Source organism: Orcinus orca, chromosome 1 (genome assembly GCF_937001465.1).
Source record: "Orcinus orca chromosome 1, mOrcOrc1.1, whole genome shotgun sequence".
Classification (NCBI taxonomy): domain Eukaryota; kingdom Metazoa; phylum Chordata; class Mammalia; order Artiodactyla; family Delphinidae; genus Orcinus; species Orcinus orca.
Window position 1 is genome coordinate 205,913,723 of NC_064559.1, and position 12,161 is coordinate 205,925,883.

The 12,161-nt window shown below is 52.9% G+C and overlaps 1 protein-coding gene across 3 annotated transcripts in view; it reads left to right on the forward strand.

The window, feature by feature from the left end:
* SLC2A5 (solute carrier family 2 member 5) overlaps positions 1–9,965 on the forward strand; it is a 59,747-nt gene extending 49,782 nt beyond the window's left edge. For all 3 annotated transcript variants that reach the window (XM_033432862.2, XM_033432863.2, XM_004272361.3), the window contains 8 exons: positions 4,072–4,224; positions 6,928–7,053; positions 7,165–7,352; positions 7,471–7,581; positions 8,057–8,158; positions 8,450–8,525; positions 8,977–9,104; positions 9,197–9,965. In XM_033432862.2, coding sequence (XP_033288753.2) covers positions 4,072–4,224; positions 6,928–7,053; positions 7,165–7,352; positions 7,471–7,581; positions 8,057–8,158; positions 8,450–8,525; positions 8,977–9,104; positions 9,197–9,400 — 1,088 coding nt within the window. In that variant the 3' untranslated portion in view covers positions 9,401–9,965. The remainder of the gene's footprint in view (positions 1–4,071; positions 4,225–6,927; positions 7,054–7,164; positions 7,353–7,470; positions 7,582–8,056; positions 8,159–8,449; positions 8,526–8,976; positions 9,105–9,196) is intronic.
* Positions 9,966–12,161: the final 2,196 nt, after the last annotated feature.

A 12,161-nucleotide genomic window follows, 5' to 3' on the forward strand; every position in this document is an offset into this window, starting at 1 on the left:
TATGTGAGAACCAAGTTGGATGTAAAATGTATTTCTGTATTTTGCACCGTGAGTTGTGGTCAAAAAAGCTTGAGAAATTATCAGATGCATGAATCCCTCTACCAGAAAAGAGTTAATGGTAGTAACCTCTCCAAAGCCATTCTGCCCAGGCCGGGTTTCCCTGGTTATAGAAAATTCCCCCATGATGGCTTCAGACTGAAGAGACATGGTTCAGCCATGCCGTGGCCTTCCTTCAGGTTGGCTTCCTCTGTAGGCAGAAGGGCCAGGGCCGTCGAGGCAAGCGAGGTGCCCACTCTCGGGGCCATGCACTGCAGGGTGGGCCCCCAAGGGTAAGCGCCCCTGGAAATGCTGCACCCTGGGCACTTCACTCGCCCCCCACCAGGCTGTGGCATTTTCAAGTGACTCGTTCTCCTTCCAAACACAGGGATGGGGATGAAGAAGGGATAATTTGGCTGGATGTCAGCAAACCCCTTCCCTGGAGTTTACTGACAATAGAGGAGACAGCAAGGAGCCTGGTATTGGGGGAAGTGGCGAGGGATTGCAGGGCTGGGGAGATGAAGAGGAAAACAAGATTCCCGAAGACAGAAGAGGTCACCTCAAGGAGGGACTGATGGGCCCCCTGGCAAACTTCATTCATTCTAGCTTTCCCTGAGAGCACCCGGACATTCATCTACCATCTGGCCCGGAGTCCCGAGGTGCCTGGCCCTGCTCCTGCACTTTTTCCCTGCAGCCGGGCTCAGCTTTATGAAAAATGGACGATTCCTGGAAGTTGTCAGCAGCGGGCAGGTGCTGTGACGTTTCTATTGACAGCCAACAATTCAGAGTTGGTTCCAAAAAAGAAATGTTAGGCTCCAATAGAAAAATCACAGTTTAACATCCCAACCTTTGTGGTTTTTTTTTTTTTTTTTTTTTGGCCATGCCACACAGCTTCCCGGATCTTAATTCCCCAACCAGGGATTGAACCCAGGCCCTCGGCAGTGAAAGCACAGAGTCCTAACCACTGGACCGCCAGGGAATTCCCAACCAACCTTTGCTTTTAAATAAGCATGACTTCTGGTCAACGGTTCTCAAACTTTTTGGCCTCAGGACCCCTTTACACTCTTAAAATTATTGAGGGTTCTAAGGAGCTCGTATGTGTTATACTGATCAATATTTACCATGTTAGAAATTGCAACCAAGAAAGGTATTAATTCATTTTAAGATAGCAATAAGAAGCCCATTACATGTCTTTATGAAAATAATTCTAGTTTCTAAAACAAAAAAATTTAGTGGTATTGCTTTACATTTTTTTTTTTTTTTTTTTGTCTGTGTTGGGTCTTCATTTCTGTGCGAGGGCTTTCTCTAGTTGCTGCGAGCGGGGGCCACTCTTCATTGTGGTGCGCGGGCCTCTCATTGTCGCGGCCTCTCTTGTTGCGGAGCACAGGCTCCAGACGCGCGGGCTCAGTAGTTGTGGCTCACGGGCCTAGTAGCTCCGCGGCATGTGGGATCCTCCCAGGGCTCGAACCCGTGTCCCCTGCATTGGCAGGCAGATTCTCAACCACTGCGCCACCAGGGGAGCCCTGCTTTACATTTTTGCAAATCTCTTGAGTGTCTGGCTTAACAGAAGACAGCCAGATTCTCAAACCTGCTTCTGTGTTCTGTTGGTGTGACATCAGAGGGCGTGTGATCTCTGGAAAACTGGTCAGGGAACGAGAATGAAAAGGACAAGTAACATCTCAGGACGGTTCTGAAAACAGTTTTGATCTCACAGACCCCCTGAAAGGTGTCAGGAACCCCCTGTGTCTTCAGGTCATACTTGAAGAACTCCAGCAGAAGCCTAATCTATTTGCTGTTCATTCCTTCACGTATTTCCTGAAAAGTCAGGAAAGGGTGTCATCAAGCCCCGTGGTACTTAGACACCCTAAAAACGAAGTAAACGGCCACTCTGACCAAGGGGGCTCAGGGTCAATGCAGCTTGGACCCCCAGACGCTCAGTTTGCTGGTTTGCTGTTAGTCAACATCTTTGGTAAGATCGCTTCAGACTTTCACTAACGTAATTTAAACTTTAAAAGCTGTTTCTCTGGCTTTGGTGTCAGAACAGGCTGGCCGGGGGTTGCCCCGTGGAGTTGTTTTTAAGACAGAATGAGACTGTTCTCCACCGACATGAAGGGAATCCCATCTCTTCACAAACCTCCTGGTGTTTGTCTCTCCAGTGTTGCTATTAACTAAGTTCAGAAGCACTTAGACTTGAGAAGCGACCACCAGGGCCTGAATGGTGACCGGGCAACATGAGGGCCTCGCTTTCTCCATAGCCCTTTGGGCACTGGGCCTGCAGTGCCCCCCCGTCCACCACACAAGACACCTAAGAGCTGCTCTAAAGACTGTCTGTCTTTGTCTGAAAATCAGAAAGAATTGGTATTAATTAATGAACTGTGATGCCCCTTTTAAAATATTAAGCAGAATCCCACTACTGAGCATATATCCTGAGAAAACCATAATTCAGAAAGAGTCAGGTACCACAATGTTCATTGCAGCTCTATTTACAATAGCCAGGACACGGAAGCAACCTAAGCGTCCATCGACAGATGAATGGATAAAGAAGATGTGGCACATATATACAATGGAATATTACTCAGCCATAAAAAGAAACGAAATTGAGTTATTTGTAGTGAGGTGGATGGACCTAGATAGAGTCTGTCATACAGAGTGAAGTAAGTCAGAAAGAGAAAAACAAATACAGTATGCTAACACATATATATGGAATCTTAAAAAAAAAAAAGGTTCTGAAGAACCTAGGGGCAGAACAGGAATAAAGACGCAGACATAGAGAATGGACTTGAGGACACGGGGAGGGGGAAGGGTAAGCTGGGACGAAGTGAGAAAGTGGCACTGACATATATACACTACCAAACGTAAAATAGCTAGTGGGAAGCAGTCACATAGCACAGGGAGATCAGCTCAGTGCTTTTCAACCACCTAGAGGGGTGGGATAGGGAGGGCGGGAGGGAGACGCAAGAGGGAGGAGATATAGGGATATATGTATACGTATAGCTGATTCACTTAGTTATACAGCAGAAACTAACACAACATTGTAAAGCAATCAGACTCCAATAAAGATGTTAAAAAAAAAAGCCAAAAATAATAATAATAAAATACTAAGCAGAGATGCCCTTGAGCAGAATTGCAGAGCTGAAAACTTGGCCGTCCGTTTCCTCTTCTCTCAGTGCTATAAAATACCCTCCCATCACCAGCAGCTCCGGCCTCCCCTCACCCCACACTGTCTCCCTTGGTCTGCCCTTGGCCACAGCCTCCCTCTCAGACCCCACGTCTCTCTGAGCACCAGCTTGCCTCTGGCTCCACGTGCGATACTTGGACCAGTAACAACCCATCTGACCTTCCTCCCAGACCCCCAACCTTTCATTGGACTTTGAGGAGAACTAAATGGGATAATATCTGTGAAAATACTTGAGAGCCTAGTAAATTGTTTCACCTACTCATAAGGGGGTCAGACATCAGTAAGACGGGAAACCCAACAAGTTCAAATACTGAGGAGTCAGAAGTAGTTCAGTCATTACACAAATCCCAGACTGCAGTTAGTCTACAATATATATTTAAGTTTTCAGTGCTTACTGACGAATCAAGCTCGTGCTTCGATGTCTGTGCATCAGCCTATTATGTAATATACAGTCTCAGAAGGTAAAGCTGGTGGGCAGGGGTCCTTGGCCTTTTAGTAACAGGTTCCCCCCGAAGGAGCAAGAGAGGAGAGAGAGTCTAGCCACACCTGGGCTTTTCCTCTCCGAGGCCAAGCCAATCAGGAGGGAAGACCTGAGGTCCGGGTGGCCTGTGTCCCCAGGTGACACCAGTCTGGAAGCAAACGCACTGTCCATGAACTTCTTTGGTCAGACTATTTTCTCTTAAAGTTAAAAGGCCTAAGAATTGCAAGAGGGGTGGTTTGCTTAGTCCTGCAGTTTTGAGACAGTTTCAGCCCAACTAATGCGATTGCTGAGGAAGTATAAATGTGTTTGAAGACAGAGCTCATCCCTGCCAGATTAATGTTTCCTGATGGTGTCTTTATTTCACCCTCCCTCCCAGGTCTGTCTTCCAATGTCGTCCCTATGTACTTAGGGGAGCTGGCCCCTAAGAACCTGCGGGGGGCCCTGGGGGTGGTGCCCCAGCTCTTCATCACCGTCGGCATCCTTGCGGCCCAGATCTTGGGTCTTCGGAGTCTCCTCGCAAACGAAGCAGGTGAGCTCAGGACACCTCAGACCCCCAGCCCGTTCCTATGAGCTGGTCTTTTCTCTCTAAACGACGGGGCCCCTGCACAGCCCTGACCCCACGGTGCTGAGCTGGAGGTTGCCCAGAGTGGGCCTGAACAAGCTGGTGGGGACAGACTGACGTTCTCTAGTCCCTCCTGGGACACGGATGAGGGAGTTGTGAGGGCGCAGGAGGTGCTGCTATCTTTCTCTTGTTGCTTGGTGGCTGTCACACAGGGACCCGGGGCGTGGTAATGACGGCCACCAGGGTGCCAGGCTCTGTGCTTAAGGCCTCCGGCACCATTGCACTGGAGCCTCCCAGCAATGCAGCTGCCCAGGGGCCCGTGATCATCCCATCACAAACCAGGAAAGAGGGTCACAAGACCCAGCCTCCGTGGGTGAGGTGGTGAGCCTCAGGGCTGGTACCCACACCAGACCCAGACTTCAGAGCCGCACATCCCCGCACCCCAAGAGCCTGGGGCCTGGCACACAGTAGGTGCACAGCAACTCATAACTGTCGTTGTTCTTGCATGACCTCCCTTTTTTTCATCTTGGGTCTCGAACCTCTGAAAGGGAAATCAGCACTAACAAAGCACCAGTCAAAACGTATGGGCCAGACATGAAGTCTTTTATATAATCCATTTAATCCTCCAAACAACCTATGAAGCATGTACTATTACTATACCCATTTTACAGGTGCAGAACCTGAGGCATAGAGAAGTTGGATCACATGTCCAATGTCTCCTTAGGACACAAATGCAGGCAGTGCAGGCCTGAGTCCGAGTTTAACTACCAGCTCTCCCACCTTTCAATCGCCCTTGTAAAGAGCTGGGCCCAGGAGTGGAGGAGCTAGGTTCCTGTCCCCCGCTGATAGCACGTAACCAACCAGCTGCACCCAGAAACAGCCACGGATCCCTGGCACCTGAGAAGTGCTCTGTGGTGTGTGGGAGGCAGCCATGGTTCCACCCAGGGAGGGGGTCTCAGAGAGGGCCTGGGCTTGGGGGGGCGGGTAGGACCAGCATTCCAGATGTGGGCAGAGGGGATGGAAGCATAAAGTTCTTTGTGCATGCAGGGAGCTGCAGGTGTGGTGGTGGACTCTCACTTTGTCCCTCCATCCTTTATGGTGACTAATCAGCCCTCGGTACCCTCCTCTAGACAAGAGTGTGGAGGGCAGGGCTTGGCCTTCCTCATCTTTGAATCTCCGGCGCAATTCGTGGCACATACTAGGTACTCAGTGAAGAAGGAAGGAAGGCCAGAGAGAATAGTGTCAGAGTTCTTGGAAGCGAGTGGGCAGTCACAGCACAAAGGCTGCATAGAAGTCACGGGGGTCAAGATTGGAACAGGGTGTCTGGGTTTGGCAGTTAGGGGTCACTGAGATCTCATGAGAAGAGTTTCAGTGTCGGGGGCGGGGTGGGGGCCAGAGGGCAGATGGCAATGGCCCGAATGGCTGGCACGTCCATACTCGCTGTAGTCTGTGCAAGGGTGATAGAAGCGGGACCCGGATCAGCTAGGCCCTGGATTCAGAGCCAAGAGGTGGGAGAAGGTTGGGAGGATGGGGATTCAGGGTTCGATGTGCCTGAGTTCGAATCTCGACTTTGCTCCAAATAACTGATCTCGGGCAAGGGAGCTACATGCCCTCCATGCCTCAGTGTTTGCAGGTATAACATGGGGTTGATCCTGGTACCTGCCTCCAGACATTGCTATGATGGGGAAGTGGGCTACATGTGAAAAGCCGTTAGACTCTAGTGCCTGGCACGCAGATGTCTGCAGTTATCACCTCCTGCATAGGAGAAAAGGGGGTGAGTCGGGCATTCACAGCTCCTAGAAGGAGCCCGAACCACTCATTCACTTATTTAACCGTTTTTATTGAGTGATGTAACATACATAAGGGCCCAGAACTAGAACCACACCGGCCCCCTGTGCGCCCCTCAATCACAGCCTTCCCGCCCCCAAAGGGAGCCACTGTGCCAACATTTATGATCATCGCATCCTCACTCTTCCCTAGAAGAGTTTCACCACTTTTCTAGAAGATAGAGTTAATTTTCCCTGTTTCCGGACTTAATACTGTGGAACCACATCGTGTGGAACCACATTGCACCCCAACATCACATTGGTGGGATTGGCTCCTGTCCTGACTTGCTTCATTTTCACCACAGTATAAAATTCCATCTTACGAATGAACCAAGATGTATGCGTCCATTCTACTGTGTGGACATTCGCCTTGTTTCTGGGTTTTGTTTCTATAATCAGTGCTGCTCTGCCCTTGTCCTTCCGGTGTCCTGGTGGCCCAGGCGTGCGTTCCTGAGCGGGACTGCTGGGTTAGAGCACGTGGGTGTCCAGCATCACTAGCTCCTGCCAGACTGTCCCCTAAAGATGCCACGTGTCCCCACAGCGGTGTGGACACTTCCCACCTGCCCACATTCTCGTCAGTGCTTGGTGTTGTCAGAAGTTTTCACTTTGTCCATCTGATAGGTGGGTAGCAGCTATTCCAGCATCCATGCTCTAAGTATTTAGAGTGTCCGCTCTTGGTTAGGCGCCATCCTAGGTGCTGGGGACGGAAGAGAAGAAAGAAACTCCAGCTCCAAAGAAAACCAATCAGGATAATGGGCCAGAGCGGCTCCGTGGGGCTGGAGGCGGAGAGAAGCAGGAGAGGAGGCTGGGCGCCAGCTCTCACGTAGGACTGGTTTCCTTGCAGGCTGGCCCATCCTCCTCGGCGTGACCGGGATCCCCGCGGCACTGCAGCTCCTTCTGTTGCCCTTCTTCCCCGAGAGCCCCAGGTACCTGCTCATTCAGAAGAAAGATGACGTGGCTGCCAAAAACGGTAAGGCTTTCCCCAGAGACCGGAAGAAACGACGCAGGTTGTGGCATCTTTGCTGGGGGGCGAGGGGTTGCGTGATTCAGCCCCCAGCGCCCTCTCTGCTCCCTCCCCCAGCGCTGAGGGAACTGCGAGGCTGGGACGACGTGGACGCCGAGACACAGGAGATCTGGGAGGAGGACAGGGCCGAGAAGGCCGCGGGCTTCATCTCCGTGCTGAAGCTGCTGAGAATGAGGTCCCTGCGGTGGCAGGTCATCTCCATCGTCGTCCTCATGGGCGGCCAGCAGCTGTCGGGAGTGAACGCGGTACCAGGGCAGCCGGGGCCGGGGCAGCGGGCAGGCACGGGGTCGGGGTCGGGGAGGGATCCGCCGAGGGGTCCAGGCTGCCCGGCCGGCCTCACCAGCCTCGGGGGTGGTCTTCCAGATCTACTACTATGCAGACCAGATCTACCTGAGCGCTGGGGTGAGGGCACAGGATGTCCAGTACGTGACGGCGGGCACAGGCGCGGTCAACGTGCTGATGACCGTCTGCGCCGTGAGTGCCCCCGGGAGCCGAGTCCCTGTCTGCCACCAAGGATGGAGGGCACCTTGAGAGTGGGGAGTCTTGGCCCAGGAAGGAGCCCGGAGCTCAGTGGCGATGTGCCCCTCGGTCCCTCCTCTCTAGCCTCTGGGCTGTCCTCAGATGCCAGCCTGTCTCTTGGGTGGGGGGGGGGGGGCGGGCGGTAGCCTGTGGCCCCAAAGATGGAGGCCCGTCCCCACCGTCCACTCCGGAAGCTACCGCCGTGAGAGGTGGCTCTTCTCCAACGTCTCACACTGGGGACCACTACCTGTGCCAGGGCCACCGTGTGACAAATGGGGCCCCTGGACTGCGCAGTGTGGAGGCCCGCTGGCCATTCAAGGACACACACACACACACACACACACACACACACACACACACACGGGCGGGTGGGCGCACAGGGGAGGTGGGCCTGCTGAGCCTCCCACGTTTCCTCGCCCTTTCCCTCCAGGTTTTCGTGGTGGAGCTCCTGGGGAGGAGATTCCTGCTCCTCCTAGGCTTCTCCATCTGCTTCACCGCCTGCTGCGTGCTGACGGCCGCCCTGGCTCTGCAGGTGAGGAAGGGGGCGCCTGTTGGGGGGGCCTTGCGCCCTCGTGCGCATGCGCGAGTCCGCTGCTTGGGGATCCCGTGCAGCCCCGATCCCCGCCCCAGCAGCGCACTTCCCACTTCCAGCCGGTATTCCAGGGGCATCCAGGTGGCGCTGCTTGTAGAAGGAGGTGCTTGGCGCCCGCCTTCCCAACCCAGGCAGAGCTACTGGCCCTCCGGGAACCGAGAGTCCTGACGCTCCCGTCCCAGGTTGTCTCCGCTTTGCCAGGTGTGATCCAACTCTGTTTTCTCCCCACAGGACACAATATCCTGGATGCCCTACGTCAGCATCGCCTGCGTCATCTCCTATGTCATAGGACATGCCCTTGGGCCCAGTATGTACCCCAGAGCTGGTTCTGTGGTTTCACTGCCCCCTCCTGTACCACCAGCCCTAGAAACTGCTGGCCTGAGCTCCTTAGAGAGGCTCCAGGGAGGGGCGAATTCGGCCCAAATGGCTTCTCTGCCTGTGTTCTTGTGGCAGAGGGCTTTGAGCGAGGACAGGAAAGCAGCCTGTGTAGGCTGGAGCACGGTGCCCGTGTGGTCGGCACAGAGAGCCTTACAGGTGGTCATGGGCCCCCTTTAGGGACATCACAGGATGTCGCCTGTTGTGTCCGACTCTTGCTAGGTGCCTTCTCACACTGCTTCTCCACGAGACCAGGAGTCCCAGAGACACACCGCTCCGCCTTGGGCCGGATGCCTCTGGAACCTTGCACGGGCAGGGGCTCCAGGACCCTCTGTGGGCTTGCTCGGCCGGCAGGGAACACAGCTCTTCCTCTTCTTCCCCAGGTCCCATCCCCGCACTGCTCATCACCGAGATCTTCCTGCAGTCCTCCCGGCCGGCCGCCTACATGGTGGGGGGCAGTGTCCACTGGCTCTCCAACTTCACTGTGGGCTTGATCTTCCCATTCATTCAAGTAAGTGCCACCCAGGGGCCCCAGAGGCCCAAAATACTCAAGCAGTAAATCGAGAACCTTTTCAAGAACGCGAACCCTCTCCCCTCCCACAGGTGGGCCTCGGAGCTTACAGCTTTATCATTTTTGCCATGATATGTGTTCTCACCACCATCTACACCTTCCTGGTTGTCCCCGAGACCAAGTCCAAGACCTTCATAGAAATCAATGAGATCTTCACCAAGATGAACAAAATGTCAGAGGTGCACCCAGAAAAGGAGGAGCTAAAGGACTTTCCGCCCTCTACTGCGGGGCAGTAACTTGAGAGGAGGAGCCTGTGAATCAGGTCTGCGTGAAGCTTCCCTCCTGGGCTATGAATCCAGAACTAGGACAAGTCCGGTGTGGAAGGCAGGCCCTGATGAGACTGTCGTAAGGGCTTCTGTGCAGTTCTTAAAGCCAGGCTGTCTCTTTCCAGGTTGTCCCATCACCAACCCCAAGGCATGCCGGGCAGCTGTCCCTCAGCCATGCTGGGTCAGCCATTGTGTGGCTCCTGGCAACACCGGCTCTTATAATGAAAGCCCTTACCATGGTGTTGAGATGGAAGGAATCAAACGTGGCCAAAGAAACTAGTTCTTCTCCAATCCCGTAGTCTTCCGGGGGCCACGGGCCCATGTTCAGGGTGGAATCCATCCTCTTGTCAGATCCATCTCCAGAAACACTAGTTTTGAAAAGTATGATGTCGTGAGTGATGAAGTCTAGGAATCTGGGAAGCAGGTCCCTATGGAGACTTTAACCAAGTCAGAGATTATTGTTCCCAAATTATATTATTAGAGGACAATAGAATTGCCTTTGTATACTCAATAAAACAAATATGATCACTTTTCACCAAGACGTGCTGCTTTTCTGTGAGCCGGTGGAAGGCAGGGGGCGTTCCCTGCTCCTTCAAACAGCTTGCCTGCACTGGAGTGTCAGCCCCTTAGCGCAGGGGTTTGGCCAGTTTTGTTTATCCCGGAATCCCCACTGCCTAAAAGAGCCTGGTGTGGAGGAGGCCGCTCAGACGATATTTGCTGAAAGAAGGGGAGGAGTGAGAGATGAGGTGGTCGCAAAGCTGAGATTTTTAAGATTTCAGGTTGGGGAAGCCTCTGCATGTGTTCAGGTGCATAGCGAACACCGAGGGGCCCTGAAGGTGGACAGGAAAGGGTGTCGGTAGAAAGAGGCAGTGCCCCCTACACACACACAGCAGAGCTAGAGGCTTTCGTAGGGGGGGCGGGGTGTGTGTGAAGAGGGTGTGTACAAAAAGGTGGAGAAAACTGAGGCGTAGGAAGGGAAGTGGAGGGACCGCCTGCTGAAAGGCTTCTGACAGGATGTGAAATCTTCTCCCGGGAGTTAGGGAGGCAGAGGCCAGGGCCCGGGTGGGACAGAGGTGGGGTTGAGAGCAGCATTCTTGGGGGTGGAATGGGGATTCCCCAGGTGGTGAATTCCATGACTTACAAATATAGTGAAGGCCTAGACGATCCTGTGGTTGAACCATCCTTACCTTCTGCCACAGGGACCTACAGTGTGAGGGGGCACAGAAAACAACCATAGATGACAGCTCGCAGTGCTGAGAAACAGTAAGGCCAGAATGTCAGAATTAAGGGACTGTGGCATTATTAATTCCGCTCATGTTACCTGCAGCACCTCTAACCCAGGGGAGGCTCTGGAGCTCACGATTCTGCAGGTCTATTCTCTGGGGTCAACCACAGTTCTGCCACTTAGTAATTGAGCGACTTGGGCAACTTATTTGGTTTTTCTGTACCTCAGTTTCCTTTTTGGTTGAGCTAATAGTAAAGGCCTCACATGGTTGGTTATGAGAATTATATTCTATGCTTGTAGCTTTTAGATCAGTGCCTGGCGTGTATTAAGCACTTAGTTATTTTTAAGCACTTGGGATGTTGATCTTGTAGACAAATAAACACACAGGCAAAATACAGTGAGAGACCCCACTCTGCATGAATACTGGGATTAAACAAGTAAGCGGATGGCAGATGCTGGGAACCATCTCACTCTTGCAGTAGGAAATTACAGATAAGCCAAGAGAGAGAGTCTAGAATGATCCATGTGGTAATAGACTAGAGTTGGAGATATTGTTCAGCTGAATAGAGACACAGGTGGCTACACACAGAAATATTTATAGATATGTGGACTTACATGCGTTGGTAAAATACAACAGGAGGAGAAAAAGATGGGCCCGGTGCTGTGGTTGCACAGAAGGAAGATGGGGAATTAGGAAAGACAAAAAGGATTTCTCCACGAGAAAATGCAGTAGGAAAGAGAAGAATGGTCATTCCAGGCGAGGAACAACACAGAGAGATGAGAGGGTTTGAGGGGAACGCCAGGTAGCTTTGTGAAGCCAGAAAGCCCGAACTAGATTCTGTAGGTCTCTGTGAGCCACACTGAGCCTGAACCTTGTCCTCAAGATAAAGGTGGCGGGACTTCCCTGGTGGCGCAGTGGTTAAGAATCCGCCTGCCAATGCAGGTGACACAGGTTCGATCCCAGGTCCGGGAAGATCCCACATGGTGGAGCAACTAAGCCCGTGTGCCACAACTACTGAGCCCACGTGCCACAACTACTGAAGCCCGCCTGCCTAGAGCCCGTGCTCCGCAACAAGAGAAGCCACCGCAATGAGAAGCCCACGCACCATAACGAGGAGTAGCCCCTGCTCACTCACCGCAACTAGAGAAAGCCCGTGCGCAGCAACAAAGACCCAACGCAGCCAAAAAAAAAAAGATAAACCTGGTGGTACGTGACCGTTGAGTTTCAGAGAGTGTGGCTGCAGTAACAAGACCAGGCAGGACTTGGGGAGGGAGACCGATTGGTGAGAAATAATAAGGGCCCTGCAAAGCCAGCAGTGGTGAGGCCGAGAAGTGAGGGAGAATTCAGAGAGACTGGGTGGGATTTAGGGGCCCTCGGCCACTGCAGGTGAGGCATCTGGCATACGTGCCAGGTTTCTAACAGGGGCCAATGGCGAATGGTTTGGGGAGCTGAGCGGCAGGTTTTGGGAGAAGACTAACAGTTTTGGACCTGTTGAGATGGAGGAG